Raw genomic sequence first — 24,257 nt, forward strand, 5'->3', positions numbered from 1 at the left:
CAAGTTTGATCAGAAAGAGGTTGTAAAAGGGATTAATTAAAGTAAATCACTAAAACTCTAAATGTTTTCACCAAATTAAAAAGGTAAAACTTTTAACATGAAGCGCAGGCTCTTATTTTGAAAACCAGGACCGGATGTTGTCTGAGCTGGCTGTGTCATGTTTGTTTGTTTCAACAGCTGATCGATCAACAGCTTCTTCTGATCATTGATCAATAACAGGCGTGTCATCAACAGTAACAGTGACGCAATATAAAGGCTCTTGCGCACGTGATGACACAGCACGAGGAGGATCAAAGGCTCAGCGGGGTGTGACGTAACTCATGCAAAGATCGTCTATCGATGAGGAGGAGTCACTGATCAGGATTTTATTTTCTCACTAATCAAATATTTTTTAACTTTAAACCCAAAATACATTTTTATATTTAAATAATAACAATAACAACAAAACAAACATTGTCTGTGTCTTGTTTACAGTGTCTTTGTGTAGTGATTATATTATTATGTTTTTTATTGTTGAATACAGCAGGAGTGTACAGTATACTATAAGGTTAAGGTTTTTGTACTCTTTATTTGTCTTCCTCTCTACTTCCCTTTCACACACATTTAAACAATAACTTAATAACTTAATAACATTTTTTATCAAATAAAATAAATATATATAATTTGTTGGAGCAGCTTCTAGTTTTTACACCTTTAAACATTAATTGAATTAAATTTATGAAGGGGAAAGTCTGTACACAATCGTTTTATTACGCACATTTTAATTAGTTTCTAGAAATATTTATATTATTACTAACAGATTCAATCTTTTATAATTTAAGAATTTTCACCAATTTATTTAATTATTATTGATGTATTTAATTGGTGTTTTAATCCAATACAATTAAATGTAGACCTATACATAAATTTAAAGACAAAATAATCTCAAGGTCCACTTTTTTTCCCCCATACCTTTCAGACACACATGTAACCTTCAGCTTGAGTATAAGAATCCTTTTTAATATAATATTAACCAAGTAGCTTGATGTCGCCACCATGTTATTTAGATTAATAAAGTATTACTCTTGTGTAGGGATTATCTCCCCTGTCTGTCCTCTCCGGTCCGGTGAACCGGTCGGAGTGAGCCCTCCTCCTCGCGCTCCCGTCTCTGGGTCTCATAGTAACGGTCACCTGCAGAAACACACCGGGACTCACGGAGCTCACACCGACCGACAGACCAACCACCTGCCCGCCTGCAGGACACCGACCCCCCGCCGCGCCGCCCGCCTCTCTGCTGCTGATCAAAACCAGATCAATCGATACGGGGATCGATCGGCTCTGATGTCCGCCGCTGCGGATCAGAACCGGCGCGTGGCCTGCGGCTGGATCAGAGGCACCGGAGAAGCGAACGATGACATCAGCGTGTGAAAGTCCCGATCCTTCGCGCGTGAGCTGATCGATCATTTATCAGGTTAATGATCTCAAGGCGTTGCAGCGCCAATCAGAGGCTGAGCTCATGACTGATCAGATGATTAGTCTGATCAGCTGATCGGCTCCAGACAGAGAGCTGCTCATCAACTTCACCGGTTATTGATTAGCTCCGGTGTGCGTCTTCATCTGAAACTGATCAGCTGACCGGCCACATCATGATCAGCTGATACTGATAATTGATCAATAACTGATCTGCTCAGTCTGAGCAACAACAGGAGCTATTGATTACAGAGAGAAAGCAGGTCAACAACTGATCTCCAATTTATTTATCAGTTAGTTTATAATGGTTTACTTGGCTCTAACTTAGAGCTGGTCTGTAACTGTCTGAAATCTGTTCTTAAATCTTTATTTGGATTATTTAAATTACTAAAATAATTAAATAATTGGAATAGAAATATTCTTCTTCTCTTTCAGTCTCATGTCTGTGTGAGTCAGGATGTGGTTAGCTTAGCTTAGCATAAAGGGGGGAACAGTTAGCCTGGCTTTGTCTACGCTTCAGAAAGCTGATTGACATTTTCTATCTGGTTTCTTCGGTCTGGAGTGTAAAATGAATAAGTTGCAGCTTCAGAGGAAGTTATCAATAAATTATTTCTGATTCTGTCTTGTTGGCTCAGTGAAGAGACTGATTATCTGATTTCTCCTTTGCTGTACAGTTTTGCCAGAGAACTCTGGGGGAAGCCCGTAACGCCCCTATCGCGAGACAGCTAATCGTCTGCTTTTCAACAGCCGGGAAACACATTCAGTCAGTTGTGTAGCTGCATGGTTGAGGTTTGCGACAGTTTCAAATGTCGTGGTGGTGATACTGCGTGGAACGTGACCTGCAGTCCTTGCAGTATGTGTTAGAAAATACTGGTGTGTCTTCTATAAATGTATACGGTATCTGCTGACTGTATCCATAACCTCAGTTAGCTTAGCATTCGTTCAAGCACTGCGGTGGGATGAGCTCATGGCGTCACGCTCTGGATAGAGCTCGTGCATGTGTAGTAGAAGGAAAACACTTTTTAAACCTTATTTTGGGGCAAAGCCATCAAACTGGTTTTCCTGCTGATTCTCCATATGTCCCGGTGACCAGTCAAAGTGCAGTTATGGCGGGACTTGCCTATAAGGACTTTGGTTTCACTTTCCTTTTTAAGGATTACGGTATGCACTTCATCGCTGACCACCTTCTAACAGGACAAAGTAGACAAGGCTAGATTTTAAAAACAGAGAAACAGTTCCCGTGATGTATAACGTATAAGAGGCTATACAGGAAGTGATGTCAGGACTTCAGCTTTCTATACAGATGACGGTGACATCACCTGGTACCAACCAATGGGCAGTGGTCAGTTCAGTTCCTGCTTTTCACCAGCAGAGATCAGTCTTTTGGTTTTCCCTTAAATCTTGATTGGTTTCTGACAGTCCATGTATCTCCAGGTGTTCCAGGGCTCCCAGTGCTCCCAGTCCTGTCCAGGATGCTGCCAGCCTCCATCCAGATTACGGGGGAGATGCTGTCGGCGGCCGAGGTTCAGGACATCTGTGAGAGTCTAAAGGAGGACAGCGTCCGGCTGCTGTCCGTCCGCGGCTGCCAGCTCTCCGACCGTGACTTCGGCCGCGTCTGCCGCAGCGTCGCCGAGTCGCGCTCGCTCGCTCAGCTCAACCTCAACCTGGGCGTTGTCTCCAGCATTAACCGGACACGACACTTGGCCGACGCCCTGAAGGCCAACCGGTCCCTGCAGACCCTGTTGTAAGTACAGAGGTGTTTTCTTTACTGCTCCTAGAAGTGCTGACAGACCAAATAACATCCAGGCGAATCCTAATGGTTCAGGAGACCTCCCTGTCTAAAAGTCACAGTGTCATTGGTTTGTAAGACTCTGTCTCTGGGCTGCCCTACAGTCTCCATGGCAGCCCGCTGTTGGACGCCGGCCTGGTGACCTTGAACTCAGCCCTGTCTACCCACCCGTCGCTGGTCTGTCTGGATCTGGGAGACTGCATGCTGGGAGACGAGGCTCTGGGTCTGATCTGTGGGATGCTGCCACCTGACGGAGCCAAGTCAGGTAACAAACACCTGAAAACCCCCAGAGGACACAAGTTTACATCTGACTTTCAAACATGTTTCTGCTTGATCTCTGGTGTTCACAGTATGTGGTTGCAATCTACCAGACTAGAGGCCTCAAAAGTGCAAGTGTTGACAACAACACCTCGGAAACCACTTACAGGCCACCAAGCAACCCTTTAGCTGCCTCAAGGAAAAACTGTAGAAAGCATTTCAGCACTGTGCTGGCACTCTGACACTTAACACTCCGGGCACCCTGAACAATCAAGCAACTCTCTTAAACATCCGTAAACCCACACAAACACTCTAGTCACCAGCTAGCAACCACCAAGAACAACACGGCAAATACCTGGGACCGTCCTGGAACATCTTGGCAACCAACCTGACACCACCTGAACCACCCTAGCAAGCAACTCCTTACAGCCACCATCAACATTCCGGTCACTGCCCGGAAAACTCGTGCAACCATGAAGAAATTAGGGATAGTCGATAAAATTCAGTAAAATTCCACTATTCTTGATACCGATTGGCAACCACGGTAAAAACACAAACAGTAAATCCCATCATGTACTTCAACATATACTCCTTTAATAAAAACATTTGAACATGATAAAGAACAGTTAACAGCTGTGAGAGGATGTCCAGGACAGATGAGAGCTGGTTTGATGTCGGTATATTCATAAAGGAGCAATCTGATGAAATTACAACCTCACACTCTGCAAAACTGCTTTTTGCAATCTCTCAGGTGTAAAATGTTTAAGGGTGGTCTCTGTCTATTTAGCAGTGGTTTGAGATTTTTATATTAAAGATACTAAACAGTAATTGATGATTGAAATGGATTGTGTTGCCCTTTACAGACAGTCTCTAGCTCCTCCACAAACTGCCAAGCTAGAAGGAACTACCAAAAAATGTCACAGTAACCTTTTGAAATAACTGAGCAACCACTATGAACACTGAATCAACCACATGTTAACATCTTTGCAACCTCACAGAGCAGCACAGTAACCACGCTAGCTACTGCCTGAAAGCCTTTGGCAACCAGATGGGAACCACCAGGTCACTTGAAACCAACTCATGGCAAACCCTAGCAACCCCCCAAAGAACCCTCAAACCCCAAAGAAATCAATACAAATACCAATTAAATTTTTTTTAAAGTATGTATGTGAAGTGAATTAAAACATCAACAACCACCCGGTAACCTAGTAACGCAACAGAACGCCATGGTTGTCCAAAGCAACTTACAATAAGAACATTTGTCAGACGAAAATGAGCAAGACGAATTGATGGCTAGAGGTAGAGAAAGGAACAAGTTTCAAGCACTCATTATTGCTAGTTTAGCCATTACTGGTAGACAGAAAAGATAGCTACGCTTAGATGCTACACAGTGCTAAGAGCCAGGATGAACAAACACAACTAACATAAAGGTGTCTGGAACACCATAGAAACCACCCTAAACATCAACCTAGTAACCACCAGAACAAAAGAAAGCACAGCAACCCTGTCAATCAGAAGGAAACCACCAACACTATATTGACCCTCACGGAGCACCGTACCAACCACCTGTCAGGCCTTTCAACACATTACACTACAGCAGTCACCTGGCAATGCCCCGTCACCCCACACAGGTGGACTGTTGACCAATCATGGACTTCATCACATACATCACTAATGTGTTGTTACTGTGAAGTTTCAGGTGTAACCTTAACTGAGTGCTTTGCTTTTAATTTCAGCTCTCAGGTCTGACGCACTTTCTGGTTTAATAATCTCCTCATGAAAAGTCTCTTCGGCAGAGTCAGGCGCTCATTTAATAAGTCAATAAAATAACCAATAACTGGAAACTATATCGTCACACTAGTTCTTGTAAATCAGACTGAAATTCAGCAGCAGGTCTGCCGAAACTTCTGCAATTCAGAGGAAATTATTCAGTGAAGCTCAGAAGACATTTTGTCTCCTGGGACTCAGTTATTTCAGGCTCAAATAACCTGAATTCATCGGCTCGGATGTCCACACGCTGTCGCCACACCCTGAAGGATTCAGGAGGATTTAACTCTTCGCTTGGAGGACAGAGTTTATCATGAAGGCATTTAAAGACTAGAATCTTCTAAGCAACCGAATACCTAATTTAATCACACCTGAATGCCCTATATTCAAATATTAAGTTCTCAAATTCAGATCTGTGGATGTCTGCAGGTCTGAGGGAGCTCACTCTGAGCGCTAACCCGGGAATCAGCTCCAAAGGCTGGGCTCGACTCGCCATCGCTGTGGCTCACAGCTCCCAGCTCCGAGTGCTCAACCTGGACTACAACCCACTGGGTAACAGCACGACTACACGCTTCATACCAAAAGATGCTATACTAAACATGCTTCATAAAACACACATATGAAGACAGATGCAAGAAATAGGACTGAAATTTAACAGCAAATACAGTAAATGACTGCAGTTGAGGTTAAAATATAAAAAATATGGCAACTCATCTTCCATTTAAAATAAAGGTAAACTTATGGTATATTACAGGGTTAAGACCTGGCTTTTGATGAAGGTTAGGTTATAGAGGGGCGGTGTAAAGTGAAAATCAATATAAAACTCCTCTTGTAGTTGAAGTTGTAGGTGAATGAATAGAAGTCATTGTAATGTCCTCAGTGAGTTTGAGTTTGCAATATGAAACAAAGGAGAGTTGCAGGCTGGAGTTTTTTATTGAAAATTTAGTGAATGTGATCAGTCAGTTAATTAAAACATTTTAGGAGCACCAGTTCTCACAGTTCTAGAGGTTCTGTTCCTGCGGTCCAGTAGTCAGACCAGCAGACGTCAGCATTACTGAGTTTAGATTCATCATCACTACATTAAACCAGGCTGCAGCTCACTGACTAGTTCTGACATGGAGATTAGTTGTTGTCAATATTTGCAGCCTCTAACTGCAGGTGGAGCTATTGATAGCTTCCTGACAAAGCTAACGTTAGCATGCTAATTTCTGAGCCCTTCAGTGGAGTGAAAGAGGTAATATGGAGTCCAGTGGACATCTCTGACATTGAAAAGTGTTTAATGTTGTTGATGTTACTCGATTTTATATCACTAAAATAACACAACATGAGTAAATTTTAACGACGTGACCTGATTTAGTGAATCCCTGGTCAGCGAGCTAGCCGTTAGACTTCATGTTGAGTGGTGATTTATGAAGAGCCGGTTGTAAATGTCCTGGATCTGATTCCAGGTGATCAGATCGCCGGGATGCTGGCGGTTGCAGTGGCGTCCAGCAGAACCCTGGAGGTGCTGGACCTGGAAGGAACCGGACTGACCAACCAATCAGCACAGGTTGACCAATCACACACCCTCCTCTCTTTCTGTTCTTCTTCTGTTTCATCATCAGTGTCTCTGTCATTTAGCTGGTTGTCCAGCAGGGGGAGGTGTTGATCTGAACATCCTGCAACACTGAAACCAAACACACCTTCATGTTCATGTGTTCACCTCAGTGGTGGACAGTAAGGACATTTACTCAGTACTGTACTTAAGTACACATTAGAGGTACTTTACTTTTTACTTTTACTTTTTACTTCTCTAAATTTATCCTGACAGCTTCAGTCACTTTACAAATCAAGTTTTGTACACAGAAACATATGAAGAGTTTATAAAATATGATGTTTTGTTATAAATTAAACTCCCAACAGTTTATACAAGTACAGCTGGCAGGATTATTAATTCACTGACAACATTTTTGATGGTTTAAGTCATTTTTCATGTAGAAGTTTACATGGTTCCAGCTTCAGATGAGAAGATTTTTTCTTATAATTATATAAATTTTTTTGTAATAATTTTGAGCTTCGTACTGTTGGTAAGACAAAGCGTGAAGGTGTCACTTTGTGTTCTGTGATGGAATTTCTCACTATTTACAAAATTTAGAAAATCAATTAATGGAGAAAATAATCAGCAGATTGATCCAGAATTAAAATAATAATTAGCTGCAGTCTAAACAGTTAAAATGAGCTCCAGCTCAACGACAGCAACTTCAGCACAGTCACAGGACAGCGAGTACTTTTACTTTGAATACTTTAAGTGCATGGTGTTAAATACAAACATCCCCAGAACCATGGATGGAGTGCTGAATGGGAAGTGAGATGAAACCTGAAAGCAGATTTCAAGTTAAAGAAATAGAAACAAAATAAAGACGGAAGAAAAAGCTGCAGAAACACTGGCAGTAATGTCCAAATATTAAAAGCTGTAAATAAGTGTGAATTATTGTTATAGTCTGCGTGCCTGTAGTAGTGGGGGAGTAGATATTCTTTTATTGTCTGATGATGAAGAAACTATTTCTGAATGTGTGATAAAGATAAAACAAGTTAGAGAGTTTAGTTTTGGTTATTAATCATCATCACAAAGTCTACTGGTGTGAGTCTGAGCTGCAGTGATGGAAGTAAAAAAATTATTTATTTAACTTTATTTAAACACAGTTTAAATCAGCAGCTGCTATGTAGTTGTAAACTTTGTTTGAATAAACAGAGTCAGTGTCTGAACAGCATATTGATTCTACTGATCTATTGACTCTTTTGTCCCTGTGAGGATCCTGTAGGAATGATGATCCGGTCAGTAGTCGAGCTGTTGACACTCTGAAATTACATGAATTACTTTATTTATTTTACCCTTTGAGATGACTGGATCTGGAGTCTGTGATGAAATCTTCAAAACTCAAGCCTGATGGATGATGTTGTGTTAAAGACCTAAAGTGAACCTTCAGCGTGAACCTTGAGTTTAGAATATTTTAGTGCGCAGATGTCAAGAAAAAACAGTTCACTGGCCGGGCGGCTGCTTCCTGTTTGTTGGTGTACGCAGGTACGCAGCTTGTCTGAATGTCACAGAGACTCGTCACACATTATGAGACTAATTGTCTCTCACAGAGAGTTCTAGAACTGAAACAGTTAGTTGATTAATCAGTAAGCAATATCAGTAATCTACCAAAACCACTGTGGAAGAGAAAAAACTCCATCCCAAGTTATAAACCTCCTTTTATTTGAAATATCAGCAGTATAATGTAGTCAAGTAGAAGAAGTCTCTATTGATAAAATCTGTTTACATGTAGAGCCATTCAGATGAAAAACCTTGTATGTCTATGTTTACGCATTTCCTCAGATCACACGATGCTCCTCCCCATGTTCAGTAAATCCTCTGTAACTCTAAGATCAGAGACGGACTCAGGTGTTTCTCACCTGGGGTGTTTGTGGTGGATGAGTCTCGGTGAAGGAGAGAGGCAGAAAGGGAAGGACGCTAACACAGACACGATGATTTCAGTGATCTATAGATGAAGCAATGCTTACAGGCAGGTACAGGTAGACAGGTCCAGGTGAGGGAAAGGTGGACGTATGGGACCTTTGGGATTAGGAATATGGCTGGAGAGGAAGGGACACAGTTTGTAGTGCAAGTCGTCTCCTCTCAATGTTAAAACAGCAGATTTCCAGTGGAAGTTCTGTATTGGGTTTTCTACTAGAAAGAGGTCTGTGTCTCGCAGCTCAGCAGCAAACCAGACAGGACAGTAATATGCTGAGATTCACTTATGTGTGAAAGCCTCTCTGCTGTGATCTAATTACAGTGAATTTATCAGTGAAGTCTGGCAGCACAGGGGTGAAAAAGCTCAGCCTGCTTCAGGGTTATTAACAGCCTACCAACTGTAAATAATGTCGTATCAGACACCAAATAAATCAATTTATTACTTTAAAATATTATTTTGTTTAATCACTGCACCAAAACAGGACTTATTAAGCCTTAAATTACCAGTCCCTCCAGGATGTCCCGGGCCTTTTCTCTGATTGCTGTGGTCTAAAATGCCTAATTTTGCTGCAGCTTTTCTAATAAATTGCGATGAAAGTTGCAATGTTTGGGGGCTTTTTGCACTGAAATTGTGGGAATAAGTGAAAGCTGCAATGGCAGATGTGATATGTTTAACTTTAGAATTGTAGTTGAATCATTCGGGTCTGACCTTGACCCTGACCTTGACCCTGCATATTTAAACCAGCTGACCTGGAATCTTTCCTGCAGCTGACCGGGATGCAGCGTCTCTCTGACGTCCTCCGTGTGTTTCTGACGTTCTCTCGCAAAGTGTTTGTCAGGAGAGGATTTCCTTTATGTTGGACCACAATGATGCACGTTCTGCAGAACAGGTTCCCCGCTTTGGTGAAGAAGATCTGGATCCTGGTCTTCACGCTACTTTACTGTTGTTATTGTAGGTAAATTTTGGTATCACACACGTCTGCTGCGTCTTCTAAAAGAGGAAGTGGGTTTTCTGACATGTGACAATGTTTTGCAGGAAATGGCGATGAGAGGTCAGGTTTGTGGAAAAGTTGCAGTGACTGGTCAAAATTGCAAGTCGTGCTGAATTCACAGGGATCCTGGAGGGACTGAATTATATTCAAATGAACACACGCAAAACTTTATTCATGTCACTGAACAGGTGATCACACACCATTCTCGAACCCAACTCTCCGATGCTTTCTGAACCAGTCCAAGTGCTACTTGCTGGACAGGAATTATTGGATCTCAATTGGCGCATGACCTGTGGCGTTCCACAAGGATCAATACTTGGCCAACTTTCTTTCTTCTTTTCAATCTATACACGCTGGACAGATTTTTTCTTGTTAGACACTGACAGCACTGAGAGTGATAGTTGTTGGGGTTCATAATGGCAGACAGAAAACAACAGAAAACAGTGCATCAGGCCAGATGTGTGGGACTTCTATCATCTTTCATTTATGTTAATTCATCTGGTTTTCTTCCCTCTCAGGCTGTTGCTGTGCTGATGTGAATTACAGGGGATCAATAGTTTCATGGTGTGTAGAGAAACTGACGTTAATTACCTACCTGTGATGTAACAAGGTAGATGTTGTGGTCACATCACGGACAGGCCGATGCTTCCCACACGTACTGCGGAGTTTTTTGTATGAATAAAGTTTTGTCGGATGTTTTGAATGAATGTGGTCTCTTGTGTCCAGGTGTTCTTGGACATGGTGGAGAACTACCCGACCAGTCTGCGGGTTCTGGTCCTGGCTGAGAACGACATCAGCCCAGAGCTGCAGCAGCAGGTCTGTGACCTTCTGTCCGAAGGAGAGGACGACGACGACAGAGAGGCCACAGCCCTCCAGTCAGGCCCAGCCTCCAGCAGCGCCCTGCTGCCAATCAGAGACAAGTACCAGCCAATCAGAGACAAGTACCAGCCCCCTGCCTGGCTCCCTCACAGCAGTAAGGGCTGAACACTCTCTCCCCCTGTCCTCACCTCTAGACTGTCCCCCGTCCAGACCTCCTTACCCTCAATACTGGTCCCTCAAAGACAGTAAGAATGGTTCAGGCTGCACAGAACCAGTACAGAACCAGTATTGAACTATTAAATTGGGTCCAGTTTGTCATGCTGGTTCAACTGGAATAGGATATCATGCTGGTTCTGCTGGTTCTGCTTAGCTTGGTCTGACCCACTGAGCTCCAGTATCAGACTGACCCACTATGAGCCTGGTCCTGTTAGGTGTCCTCAGTGACCGTAGGAGATTTTGGGTTCTGTATAATAGAGGTCGGAAGTGTGAATCTGGTTAAACTGGTTCTATCTAATCCCAGTTAATAAAGAGTATTCTGTATTCCCATTCCTAATAGAAAATATTCAAATTAATATACATATTGATCTGCTCTTCTTCTGTGGTTCCTCTGTGATTCCATGCAGCTGTATGGTCTGACATTCTGGTCTGGTTCTGGTTCTGATACAGAGCAAGTTACAGAACTGAATACATTATCCTTAAAGGCCCGGTCACACCAGCATTTAAATCAGTTTAATAGAATCATTGATTAGCTCATCAGGGAGAAATAAATCTGCATGAAAGTTCCCTCCATAACAAAATGGAGGACGCTAATGTAGCTTATTAGCTGTGTTTCACCTTCCAGGTACTTAGCGTCCTGTTAGCTAGCCATCTGTTAGAGCCTTTACTCCCCTCTAACTCTTTATTGAATGAAATTATATAATCAAACACCTGGCTGGTTAGCCTGTTAGCAATTAGCAGTTCAGCTACAGTGGTTCACCAACAAGCTTGGTGATTGCTGAACTCCTGTAGCCGCAGAGCTAACCACTAGCCAGCCGGGCTACAGTCAGTCACAATAGCTTCTTTCCATTCCTGCTGATATTTTGTGCTGAGGATATCATTTCATTCAATAAAGCTAACAAGCTAGCAACAAGAGAAGAAGTTCACCAGAGTTGAATTTGAGGCGAAACATGCCTTCACCTCCTCGAGTGAATCCTTTGTAATGAAAACAATTAACCTTTTTAAAGGCTGATGTGACCGAGCCTTCTCAAGGACACGTCTACTCGTAGTTTCTTTTAATTAATAAAAACAGAGGAAACACTGAAGCTTTTGGTTTTACATGTTTAGCCAGTGTACTCAAAATCATGTATATATTTAAACCTTTTCCACATCTACCGTTTTTAGATTGACTTCCTTTAAAGGTTCAACATCAAGCGTAGGCAGTTGGTTAGCTTAGCTTAGCATAAAGACTGTAAACAGGAGGAAACAGCTAGTTTGGCTCTGTCCAAAGGTAACAAGATCCACCAGCTCCTCTAAAGCTCCCTGACTAACATGTTAAAGCTGGGTTTTTTTTCATTTGTACTTTAAAGGAATTAAAAACTTAACATTGAGTTTGTTGGTTGATTTTTGCAGAAAATGACCTGAAACCAAAGGAAATCAATCTCAAAACGGATCAATAAATTGGAAAATATCACCAGGATGTAAAGTAACAGAAGTTAATGGTGTTAAAAAATGGAGACTCGGTGGTCTGGTCCTCTCAGCTCTAAACGTGTCGTTCTTTAACTCTACAGACTCCAGCCCCCAGATGGTCTTGCTGACATCAGGTGTAGGTGAGAGCCTATTGGCTGAGACTGAGATGTGACCCCTCCCACAAACACACCCACTTCCTGTTTAACTATTTTCACTGGTTTGGTTTGAATGTTTCTGGTTTGTTTCCCTGCACTGCACTTCTCTGGGTTGTCAGATCACCTGATAGCTAGCAGCCAATCACATGCTCTGCATGGTTTGATGTAGCACCTGTACATAGACTAGAACAGAGTGAGAGGCAGCACAAATCCTTAACACACCAAGTGACTTACAGACAGGTGTTTGTTCAGCAGGTGTACAGTGTGTCTGATGTATGTTCTGCGCTGCTGCTCTGATGTCACAATAATAAAACTGTTTACAGCTTCGTAAGAACCAAAGACTCTGATTCGTCATTCACTGTCAAACTGCAAGCTAGCACTGCTAACGACATTAGCTAAAGCACAAAGTCGTGGACTGAAAGCACCATTTAGAGATACATATTTTACATACTGTCAAACTTCAGTTAAAAGCCCCGGCCTTTATTTGCTTCAATCACTGATCTCACCTGGCCTGTATTTGGGACAGGCCTCTAATTGAGACCTGCATTTATTTGTCAGAACATGTAGCCACACCAGGCCATTAAAAGGGACAGCTGCTATTTGGGACTGGGTTTTTAATTGAACTTTTACGTTGCTCACAATATTGATAAAATTTTCACATTAAAGGGATGTCAACAATTAGCATAAACTGGCATATGGGCTTGTATCTTAATGAAGTAGTTATGGTTACATATAGTTATTAACTAAATGTGTCACCTTTTTGTTGAAAATCTATGGTTAATAGTGATGAAATGTATCTGTTGGCCTGTTTCCCACTTGTTTATATTTATTGTAAATCAATGTAATTCACATTTACAGTCTGATCCATTTAAAAGTCTTGATGTAGGGGCAATTTGCACAAATCATTGTTAAATCTTATAAAGTCAGTGCCAGAGATGACCGTCACTGTTGCTCTGCTAAGCTAGTTAGCATTTAGCATAATCAGTTTAGTGGGCGTTACCTATGTGTGGAAAAACAAGTCATGTAATCAAGATGGCTGTTCATCAAAAATGTTTTCAATTGGAAGAAACATCTTGGAGGAAAAGGTAAGTAGATTTAGCTAGCTAGCCATCAGCTTACATAATAATAAGATTCTGTTTTTTGGACTTGTTTTTTGTTTTTGGTATTTTGCTTGTGACACATGAATCATTTTACCCAAGCAGGAACCTCCGGCTCTGAGAAGTGAAGCTCCTTAAACCTGCGTCCTTTCTAGCAGCCAGCAGGGGGCGACTCCAGCGGCTGCAGAAAGAAGTGTGATTGTATAGAAGTCTATGAGAAAATGTTTCTACTTCTCAGCTGATTTATTCCCTCAGTAAACACTTTCCTAATGAGTTTATGGTCTATAAATCAGAACCAGCGTTGCTGAAAAAGCTTATTAGAGTTGGCTGCTCATTTTTACAATTAGTACATTTTGTTTTAAGCCTGTTTGTTGCTAGCTAAAATTGGCATCCCAGCTAATATCACAGTTGATGTGAATTACAGACGCACCTTGCTAACCTTGTTTGCCCACAAACCAACTGTCGTGGTTTTGATTTGTGGTGTTTGTATTTTCTTGTTTTTGCCCGTCCCTGTTTCATTCCCTGCCTCTGTGTTCCCGTCCTTATGTTTTTGTCAGTTGATCATTGGTTCCATGTTCTCTGTTGTTTTCTGTTACCTTCGTCCTTGTGTAGTGTTGTGTTCTTTACTTCCTGTTTTATTTTGAAATCTTGTGTCATTGTCTAGTTTTGCTTCCCGTTGTCCTGATGTGTCTCACGTGTTGACTCCTTCGCTGCTCGTTTGTCTTTAATGTCATGTCTTCATCGTTTGTCCTGTTCCTGTTTGAGTTTACAAACTCAGTTGTTGAATATTCTGCCTGTTTTGAATTTAGCTTTTTTCACTGTACTCACCTTGGTTTGGATTTTACCTGCACCACTTCGTGTACGCCCTGTGTCTGCGTAAGTATGACGCTTAACAAACTGAACTTTCCCCTCCAGTGTTTTGCATCGCGGTCCACACCTCAGTTTACCTGCCAACTGTGACACCAACAGGTGACATCAGCTGACCACGCCCACTTCCTTTATACAGGCTATGATTTGTCCCCCCCTTTGGATGGAAAAAACTAAATGATTCAAATGAAAGTCTGAAGGGAAAATAAGTTTATGTATTTGATGTAACCTGCTGCAGTGATCAGAGTCTGTTGTGACGCTGCTGCCGTGTGGAGGAATAAATGACCACTTCATATTTTCAGTCTGAATATAAATGAGGAGGCTGCCCGTAACTCCATCTCCTCCGTCCTAATGAAGCTGCCGGGGCCTGACTGTGGGCTCAGGTTATTCTGGGCTCTCTGACTTCCTGTCGTGATCCGGTGTCAGGCGGCGGCGGTTCAGCTCTGGTCCTGGTTTGGCAGATGACTGAATGATGAATAATGTGAAACAGCTTCAGCACACAGGCCGAAAACATGATTCATTTCTTTTTATTAACAATATGAAATGATGAAAGTTCAAGTTTACTTTCACTCGCAGTAAGAAGACATTTATTTAAGACATACATTTCTCAAGTATTGTACTTTACCCCAGTCCCAATTTCTGCTTAATTATACATATATATTATATATTAATGCTAAATATAATCAACAAATAACTTGTGATGTGTTATTGTAGATTAAGATCAAACTTTATTGATCCAGCAGAACAGAAAGTGATCAGAATGAGCTCACAGCTGCAGCATGAACACATCAATGTGTGAATAATTATAATCCAGTGATATAATATCTCTAATTCTGAAATGGGCTACTGTGAGTATATGTCTAACAAAGCTATCACCACCTGCACTTTAGCTAGCATCAACACGATTAGCCTAACACGGTTATTTTTGTTCACACCAAACGCACTACATGACACAAACTTCAGCTAGTTTTTTGGATTGAGCAATAAATAAACTGCCGTCCTCAAACCTAAACGACAAAGTAGGTTGATTGCCAATCGTCCCAAAACAACAGGACTGTTGACGTAAGTCACATGACGGTAAACTCGTAGTTAACGTTGTAGTTTGGTTTGTGTCTGGGCAACAAAACCCCTGAGTTAGGTTTAAGAAAAGTATGTGAGTCACGTACGTACCTTTATTTAAGTTAAAACTTTAACTTATTCCTGTGTTTGTTTGTCCATCCACCTCCTGACATGGACTTGGCTACGTCACCTGACTTCCTCCTGAGCTGCCGTCACATGGCCACCAGAGGTCGCGTCACAACAATAAACGTAAATATGAGTATAATAAGCTGCTGCCTACACATCTGTGTTTCTGGTGAGGACTGTTTCAAATTGTGTAAAATAAAGTTCTCTGTTCAAACGAGTATCCCTTACGGAGAAAGTACTTTTTACGAGTGTCATCAGAGTAAAATGTGTCCATATCTATATTTTAATAAAATATAAATATAGGAACCTTTTTTTAAATCGTTTTCTTACTATTTTATTGAAAAACGTTGCTCTGAAGCTCAATTCTGAGGCTGTTTTGTAAATTGTTTTCTAATAACTCCTGATCAACCCAGACCAGTTTCATGCTAAAATAACATCCAGTTGGTCCCAGCCACACCCAGATTACGTACAGATCCAGACAGTGGTGTGCTAGTTTTATCAGGTGGACTTCAGCTGTGCAACAATGACTAACTGACTGTAAACAACTAATATCATGCTGATTAGGCGGTTTGTGGCCACATTGGCTAGTATGTTTCCCCCTGCTTCCATTCTTTGTGCTAAGCTAAGCTAAAGAATGGCCAAAATGAGAATATTTCTTCAAGATGCTTGAGTCAGTGTTGATGTCTGGACTTATTTTATCAGGTTTGATTTTCCACGAAGCGACCCCACCTGTTGACCTTTTAGCTCTGGATTTACTTTTGTCACATATTTTATTTTCTGTAATATGATTAACGTAATGATTTCAGCGATGCTCCAAAGGCTGGTTCAAACTCCTGTGAAGAGAAAACAGGACCAAATCATTGTTAATTACATCTTTATTTCATTTAACCTAAAAACAGTCAAATGTACAGATATTGAGTCTAAAAAATAACCTGTATCTGTATCTTGAGTGTGTTTGTAAAATGTGAAACTCCTCTTCTGCTTGTTTTCCAGAAACAACACGAGGACCTGATCCGAGCGGTGGCGTCTGAATGTTTCTCTCACATTATGTATATTTTATATCTCCTGTTTTATCTGCCAGCCTGTCCTGTCTGCTGTCTGTATATAAAAACAGCAGCTGACAGGCTGCAGAGCTCATCATTCACCGCTTTATTGCACACAGTTTGTTTGAAAAAAACCTCCACCTCTCAGCCCAGAACATCACACACACTCTCCACTGATAAATTACACCAATAAATTAGGTTTTAAAGCCTCAGAGAGACGCAGCGCTTCGGTTTTATCACCACAGAAGAGTGAGGAGCAGAAAACACAACATGTACAGTGTCAAATATAAAAACAGGTGGGGGGAGCTCAACAGAATAGAAAATATGTAAAGAGTTCAGAATGACAAAATAAAAAGTCTCAGAGTTTGGATTCGGCATGTGGTGAGGATTTGATAGAAGAAGGATTCTTCGTCGAGCAGAAATCGTCTCGGTCACACTGAAGTTTCTCTTCTCAGACGTTTCTCAGTAGTTTTAAACCTGGACCTTTTTTCACATGTTGAAATGACCTGATGGTGCAGAAAGTTTTGTGCAGCAGATGCTATCAAATAACACTAAAAGATCTTCTGTCTGCCCCTGACAGGCTCGCCACGGGAAACGTGCGTGCATCGCTGCTTCATGGTGTAGAGGACTGGGCAGAGCGAAGATTTCTTTATTAAATTTTCCCTTTTTTAATTTTAAATTTGAGGATAAAAAATGGATTGAGTTTTACCTGCATGTCTCAGGAGCGAGCTACCGTGTTTCCAACCTCCACTACCATTATCGCAGGCGTCAGTGAGCCGCCCGAGCGCCGCCCGAGCGCCGTCTTACTCCTTCATATTTCTACAGAAACAACACAAAAGTGGAGGCTGCTGGGAGGAAAGGAAGAGAGGAAGCTGAACTACTGTATGTTACTGGATTCCTGCTGTCGTACTTTTGTGCTACGCTACTTGTAACAAGTTAGCGTAGCACAGCCCTGATCGAGCCAAAGTCCATTCAGAAAACAAGCATTTTAAAAGTAGTTTTCTTGTCACCTTACTGACGAAGCATGAAGTCATGTGTTCACCAAATCTGTTATTTCAGCATCAGTTTGATCCGTTTATTGAACATAAATCCCAGCTGTTTGTTGTGGGTTCATACATCTGTAGTAAACCAGATTAGGGCACAGGTTTACTAAAGTCTCGCTCTGAAATCTCAGGAGAGGGGATTTGTTGCAGGGATCCTCTCCATGATGTCGTGAGACACCGGAGCTGTTTCTCAATTCCGAGTTCACCAAGTTCGGACTCCGAGCTCGCAGGAACTGGAGCACGCAGTCGTCATTCAGCACGGCAGGTCCCGTTAGCGGGCGGGACCTCGCATCTCCGAAAACGCCGTGGCAAATTTTCAAATCGGCTCTGTCTCTAGAAACTGACCACAAATTTGGAGTTTAAACAACCACATCCCTGCAAAAAAACTCATTCTGTGACACGAGACCAGCAGCATTATACCCGACAGCTGTGGGTCTTCCCTCACGCCATTTCCACTGCAGTTGGTGCGAAATGCATTCTGGGATACTTGGCTATCCGAACACAAGTCACCACCCGATGGAGGCTCGGTGAAACGGACGGAGCGGGAACACATCCGGCTGGACTTGGTTAGATGCGGACTTTTGAACAGTCCTCGGGCTGATGGCGTTGAACAAGAACAGAGAAGACCGCAGACTGAGAAGCGGCTCTTGTTTAACAGTCGATGGCAGGAAGCTTTTTGTGGACGCCATTCTGACGGGCGCCATTGTCCCAGTCTATGTGAAAAAAGCACAGAGAGCTGCAGGGGACAGAGCTGGGCGGTGTGCAGCCATGTTTTTAAGCTTGAAAAGAGTTAATTTACCCAGAATTCATTGCACACATTACACAGCTCTGTGCAGCTGATGCTCTTATACCTCTGAACTCTGCTTTGGTGAATCCTTTACTTTGCATTTACATTCGCCGCCAGCAGAACGACACACCTGACTGTCAGATGGAGAGTTGCATTGTGGGTAATGCAGGCGGCAGGTTTTGATGAGGAAGAACGATATGTAGAGTGAAGCAGACGATATCTGTGGTTCTGCTGCCGGTTCTGTCCATCGTGAGTTACAGGAGTCACGTGATCTGCAAGAAGTTATGATGTCACGTTTACCCCCAGGTGCACGCTGGGAGATTCGCCTGTTGAACCGGATCCCAGTTCTGACCTGAACATGAGACAGGTGAAGCTGTCAGCGTCCTCTGACCTCTGACCCTGCTGGGTGAGAGACTCTCTCTCTCTCTGCTTGTTCCTGTGCTCGGACGCCCGCTCAGTCTATCTGACCTCCGTGTTCAGTTTCTTCTTCTCTGGTTCTGCTACGTTCAGGAAGCTGATCTGACACTCCTGCTCCTCCTGCTGCGCTCGCCGCCCGCTCTTCTGTCCGCGCTGCTGTGATGATGATGATGATGATGTCAGCGGGCAGCAGGGGGCGTGGCCACAGTCCCTACAGTGACCCTGCAGTACGAGGGCGGCGGTCAGCACCACCACGGCCAGCGTCATCCCCGCCAGCACCAGCAGGATGATGAGCTGGACCTCCGACAGGCCGGCGGCGCCGCGCTCGCTCACAGTCACCTTCAACAGCCGCTCGCCATGACGACTGCTGTTACCGCTGCCTGTGGTGCTGCTCTGCTGGTTCTTACCACCGGTGGTCAGGTGAGGTCTGACCCCGCCTCCTCCTCCCTCCCACCCCAGTGTCGTCCAGCTGGGCTCGCGGTCCTCCCGGCTCCTCAGCGGCGTCTCGCAGGTGGTGCCGGTGTAGCCGGGCCGGCAGACGCAGTGGAAGCCTCCGGCTCGGTCCAGGCAGCGGCCGCCGTTGAGGCAGGGCCGGCTGGCGCAGTCGTCCAGGTTGACGGTGCAGAAGCGTCCGGTGAAGCCGGCGGGGCAGACGCACGAGAAGCGGTTGACGCCGTCCTGGCAGGTGGCGCCGTTGGCACACGGCATCATCAGGCAGTCGTCCACGTCGTTCTCACAGCGCGGCCCCGTGAAGCCGGCCAGGCAGCGGCACGTCAACTCTGCCGCGAAGCCGTCAGCGTCCTCGCACAGGCCGCCGTTTTTACACGGAGACCTGCAGACAAAACAGACGAAGAAGAAGAGAGTTAAGTGGTTCTGCATCTCTTTTCTCCACCTGGACATGCAGGTGAGTTCCACCTGTACGGACCTCCTCTGGTGGCAGGGCCCGGTCTTCAGCTGACAGTCTCTGCCGTGGAAGCCGTCAGGACACAGACAGGTGTACTCGCCGCTGTCCTCCAGCACACAGGTAGCTCCGTTCCGACAGGGCTGCTGCTCCGAGCACACGGACAGGTCTGACGGTTTTCAGAGGACAACAACAAAGTTTAGAAAGTAATCTGAGTCATTTCTATTCTTTACTGATGAAGCAAAGTCGTGAAGTTCAACACGTAGTTTCCCGTCTAATCTAGAGCTGGACAATAAAACAATAACAATAATTATTGCAATAAAGTTTTTTCCAATAAAAATACAACTGAGTTAAGGATTCTGGTCTTGTTTTGGTTCCATGTCTTGTGTTTGCTCTTTGTTTTGTTCTCCTGTTTAAGTCTGTTTTTGGTTCTGTGTTTCTCTGTGTAGCCTGTATTCATGTTCAGTTCTTTGCCTCAGTTCTTAGTTCTGTGCTATATTTCATGTTAGTGTTCTTCCTGGTCTGTGTTTCTGTGTTTTATTATTTGATCTTGTCTTGTTAAGGGTTTTGTAGCTTAGTTTATTTATGTTTGTCTGCATGTTTTTTACCTGTTCGAGTCTTTAGTCTCCTGTTTGGTCCGGTCTCTGTTCCCTGCCCTGATTTTGCGGTCTTTCCATGTTTTGTGTTTTACTTTGGTAGATCTGTCCTGGCGTGTTCCCGTGTGCTTTACTTCCTGCTTTACTTTGTCGTATTCAGTACTCATGTGTCCTTGTCTAGCTTTGTTTCCTGTCGTTGATTGCCTGATGTGTTTCAGCTGTGCTTCCCTCCCTGCTGGTGTATTTAAGCCCTCAGTTTTGTTTAGTCCTTGTTGTCGTCCAGTGTTGAGTGTTCTGCTGTGTTCTGAGTTCCTGGTTTGGATTATTACTTTGCCTTTTATGGATTTCAGCCTTTACCTGCGTCTGTGAGTCAGCCTGAGTATTTCTGTTTGAGAATAAATCTTTTGTTGAGCTGCATCCTGCCTGTGCACCCCATGACAATAACAAATGTTCCATAAATATTCAATAAATGTTTGACTTTATTAACGTGGATCAGACACAAATTAGGACTTAATTTTTTTTTAAGATGTTTATTTTGTTGAGGAAAAACATACTGAAAAAAGCTTTTACTCGTGCGTATTTGCTGACAAAGATTTTATCAGAATTGTTTTGAATGTTCTGCTGCAGACTTGTGAAGTTTGGCATCAAATGTTGACCATAAAGAAAAGTTTAAACCACAATTAACCATCAGGTTTCGTCAACTTTCACTCAAGAACAGAAATCCTTGGGGGGTGGTGATGGGGAAGTGGATAAGACACATGCCTTTGGTGCGAGAGACCTGGGTTCAATCCCCCATTGTGACACGTCCATTATTGTGTCCCTGAGCGAGATGCTTAACTCCTCGTTGCTCCAGAGGCGTGTGACCTCTAACAGAATTAGCAACTATAAGTCGCTTTGGATAAAAGCGTCAGCTAAATGAATAAATGTAAACTAATAACGATTTGATGATTATCGTTATAATTATCGTTAACATTTTTGACTGTATCGTACTAAATATTAAAATACAAACTGCAGTAGACGGTAAATAAACAGTTTGTGCATCAGCTGATGTTCAAAGTGGCATAACAGTAAAAGTTGTACTGCAGCAACACTAAGCATGATGGAAAGTAAAGTACTGTACTGCTGGTATTTTACTTGAGTACTTCCATGTGATGCTACTCGCTACTGCTAAAGTTCCTTGATCAACTTATCGAACATGATGTCACAGATCAAAGGTCCTCACAGGTGCGTAAAGTCGTCAGTATATTTTCATCTTGATGTGCAGTATCTCCTCAGGATATTCTGCGTAGTGAGTACTTTTATTTTTCATGCTATAAGCACATTTTGTTGATCAAACTACTTTACTGAAGAGGAATGTCGAATGCAGCGCAGGTGCTTGTAACAGAGTATTTGTACATTGTGGTATCAGTACTTTAACTTGAATTAAGGATCTGAGTCCCGCTGGTTAAAACTTCAGACATGGCGGTCTCACCTTTGTCACAGAAGCGCCCCCCCCAGCCCGGCTCACAGCTGCACTGCCACGGCTGCTGGCAGGAGCCGTGCACGCAGCCGGGCATCGGCACGCAGCGGTCGCAGTGCTCGCCATCCCACCCGGGGTCACACCTGGAGACAACCAGAGACACATGGTTACACAGGTAACGGCTCACGGTCAGACGCAGCGTCAGTCAGTGGAGGATTTGAACGTCTCACCTGCAGACTCCAGACTCGTCACAACGGCTGTTGGCGACGTTACAGCTGCAGTCACTTCCTGCAGGGAAGAAGGAGTACAGGTGAGAGACAGGTGACGTCACTGTGACAGGAAGCTGCCGGGGAAATGCCTCCTGACAAAATAAGAGCTAAAACATGACCAACCGCCACGTTAAGAATCAGCTTCCTGGAGTTTCCAAGGATCAATATTTATCATGGACGTTGTGCTTCAAAGCAAAGATTTAACCGACCAATCAGCAAAAAGCTCCACCTCTGGTCACATTAACTGTCATATGGATGCTTGGTCTCTTTTAACGCCCTGGGAACGCTTTAGTGTCGCTTTCGCTCGTGTAGGGCTCCGGGGTCAAGTTAGCAACAATCAATATGCAATGTCTGGTTAGACTTTCAAAATAAAACTAGTGGTTAACCTTTTGAAATGTTTAGGCATCACTGTGTTGAATACATATAAAGTAGACGTAGTAGTTGTCGTCTGGTTTTGTTAGAAATAAGAAGAGAAATGAAAGTTGGACAAATGGAGGGCCACACGTAGTATTTAGCACGAGCCGACAGAGCGTGTCTGAGCCGTTAGTTGCAAGTCGCAACGCTCGCCACTAGATGTCACTACAACCAACACATTCTCACTCCCGACTCGTCACATATTGTCGCTTGGTCAAGGCCCTTTGGCGTCGCTTTATAACGCCCTGGGTACCTCTTTAACATCAATTTTGGACATATAAGGCTCCGTGGTCAAATTAGCAACAGCAACTATGCAACGTCCGGTTAGACGTTCAAAATAAAACACTAGTGTTGCAAAATATTGCCATTTTGAAACGGCATGTTGTTAAAAGTTGTGGAACGCTGCAATTTGGTTACGTTAAGGCACAAAAAGTACTTCATGGTTTGGGTTCAAATTACTACGTACGTCAGTTAACACGTCAGTTAAGTAACGTTACTTCATAATTTCGGCAATTTCCGTAACTTAAAAATATTTAATGTCGACTTTTTGTTTCAAACAGGACACGTACCCTGGTCTCCTGGTTCTGGCCCTCCATCCACCTCCTTACTCAGTCTTTTCTGTTAAATATCATATACCTGCCTTTACTGTCTCAAACTGACGCTACAGGGCTTCCCCCAGTGTGTTGAACTGTGACGCTCGAGGGATCCCAGTGCGTTACAAACTGACGACTACAGCTCCTGACCATGTGTCCATATGTGGCGAGTCGGAGAGTGAGTGAGAACGGGTTGGTTGTGTGTGTGGGGGGGGGGGGACACCGACTGCTTGTTGGGGACCAACCCAACATGCTGGGCTGTTTTTAGGGTCAAGACGTGGTTTTAGGGTTCAGGATTCAGGTCAGGCATGTAGGTGTGGAGGTTAAGGTTGGGGTAAAGGGTTAAGGAATGCATTAATTCACTGAGACGTCCCCAGGGGGATAGAGGAACAAAACGAGTGTGTGTCTCAGCTGTCTGGATGTATTTCAGTGTTTCGGCTCTCCGGTGAGACATTAGCAGCAGACACTTTGACCCCTGACCTCTGGCGGCCGCTGAGCCACGTGGCGCTGTTAGTCGGCCTGTCAGAGAGGCAGCTGGACAAACACGAGGAAACGCGCAGCACGTCCAGTAGAAGTAGAGTCTACCGACAGAGTGTCGCTGGAGCTGCAGGTCGTCATCAGACAGAGGCAGGAAAACATGTAGGGGCCCCTAACAGCCATTTAGCTTGACGTCGCTTCTTCAGATTACAAATGAAGCAGCCGGATCAGAGCCTCACTGCACCTCCATCACTATATAACAAACCTGTCAACCCTCCAGTTTCTCCCGTATTTCACCGTTCTCTCTCGCTTTCCACACGTTTAAACATTTTCCTGTACATCTCCCAAAGTTATAACCTTTCTAAAACCTAAGAGAACCCTGCTGGGTGGTAGGGGTGGTGATTTCCAAATCCCAATGTTGACAGGTATACTTTATAAACTGACGCCTTTATGTAGCATCGTTAGCTTAGAGAGTCCCTGAGTTTAAATCTATTAAAAAAAAACAACCTCGTAGTTTGGTTTTTATTCTGACATAAAACAACGTGAACATAACACATGTCAAGAAAAGACAAACGAACGAAAGCTCATAGATTCAAACCAACAACATAAAAGTTCAACATAAGTTATTAAAACTGAAATCTAGACGGAGGCGATAAAACATTCAGAGCCGTGAACATTTTACAAAAAGTATAGATGCTAAAATGAGCTTGATGTGGTTTTAA

The 24,257-nt window shown here is 43.4% G+C and overlaps 3 protein-coding genes across 5 annotated transcripts in view; 1 reads left to right on the plus strand and 2 right to left on the minus strand.

The window, feature by feature from the left end:
• The window catches only part of LOC119911377 (G-protein coupled receptor 4-like), a 286,949-nt gene that overhangs the window by 31,190 nt on the left and 231,502 nt on the right, over positions 1-24,257 (minus strand). The gene's annotated exons all lie outside the window — the stretch shown is intronic.
• On the plus strand, positions 1,160-12,718 carry lrrc73 (leucine rich repeat containing 73). 2 transcript variants are annotated; one of them, XM_038730257.1, is made up of 7 exons: positions 1,160-1,450; positions 2,884-3,193; positions 3,343-3,503; positions 5,693-5,815; positions 6,712-6,812; positions 10,475-10,721; positions 12,334-12,718. In XM_038730257.1, exons 2-7 carry the CDS (start codon positions 2,922-2,924, stop codon positions 12,402-12,404), a joined length of 975 nt encoding a protein of 324 aa, XP_038586185.1. In that variant the 5' UTR covers positions 1,160-1,450; positions 2,884-2,921; the 3' UTR covers positions 12,405-12,718. The 2 variants fall into 2 exon arrangements, with proteins under 2 accessions (XP_038586185.1, XP_038586186.1); XM_038730258.1 differs by having other exon boundaries at positions 1,160-1,426.
• dlk2 (delta-like 2 homolog (Drosophila)) lies at positions 16,394-22,070 on the minus strand (the record flags this gene model as incomplete). Its single annotated transcript, XM_038730236.1, is given in 4 exon segments — positions 16,394-19,658; positions 19,752-19,896; positions 21,795-21,925; positions 22,013-22,070. Coding segments are annotated over 4 exon segments (1,124 nt in total), but the record flags the coding sequence as incomplete, so codon positions are not given.

The sequence above is a fragment of the Micropterus salmoides genome, unplaced genomic scaffold, assembly GCF_014851395.1.
Source record: "Micropterus salmoides isolate LMB-PRFRI ecotype aquatic unplaced genomic scaffold, ASM1485139v1 Ms_hic_scaffold_2, whole genome shotgun sequence".
NCBI lineage: Eukaryota > Metazoa > Chordata > Actinopteri > Centrarchiformes > Centrarchidae > Micropterus > Micropterus salmoides.

Excerpts from the sequence above, each read along its gene's own strand:
- lrrc73 (XM_038730257.1), top strand. The coding sequence starts at position 2,922 with ATGCTGCCAGCCTCCATCCAGATTACGGGGGAGATGCTGTCGGCGGCC. Across the intron at positions 6,813-10,474 it reads TGACCAACCAATCAGCACAG|GTGTTCTTGGACATGGTGGA; the intron begins GTTGACCAATCA and ends TCTTGTGTCCAG. Across the intron at positions 10,722-12,333 it reads TGCCTGGCTCCCTCACAGCA|ACTCCAGCCCCCAGATGGTC; the intron begins GTAAGGGCTGAA and ends TTAACTCTACAG.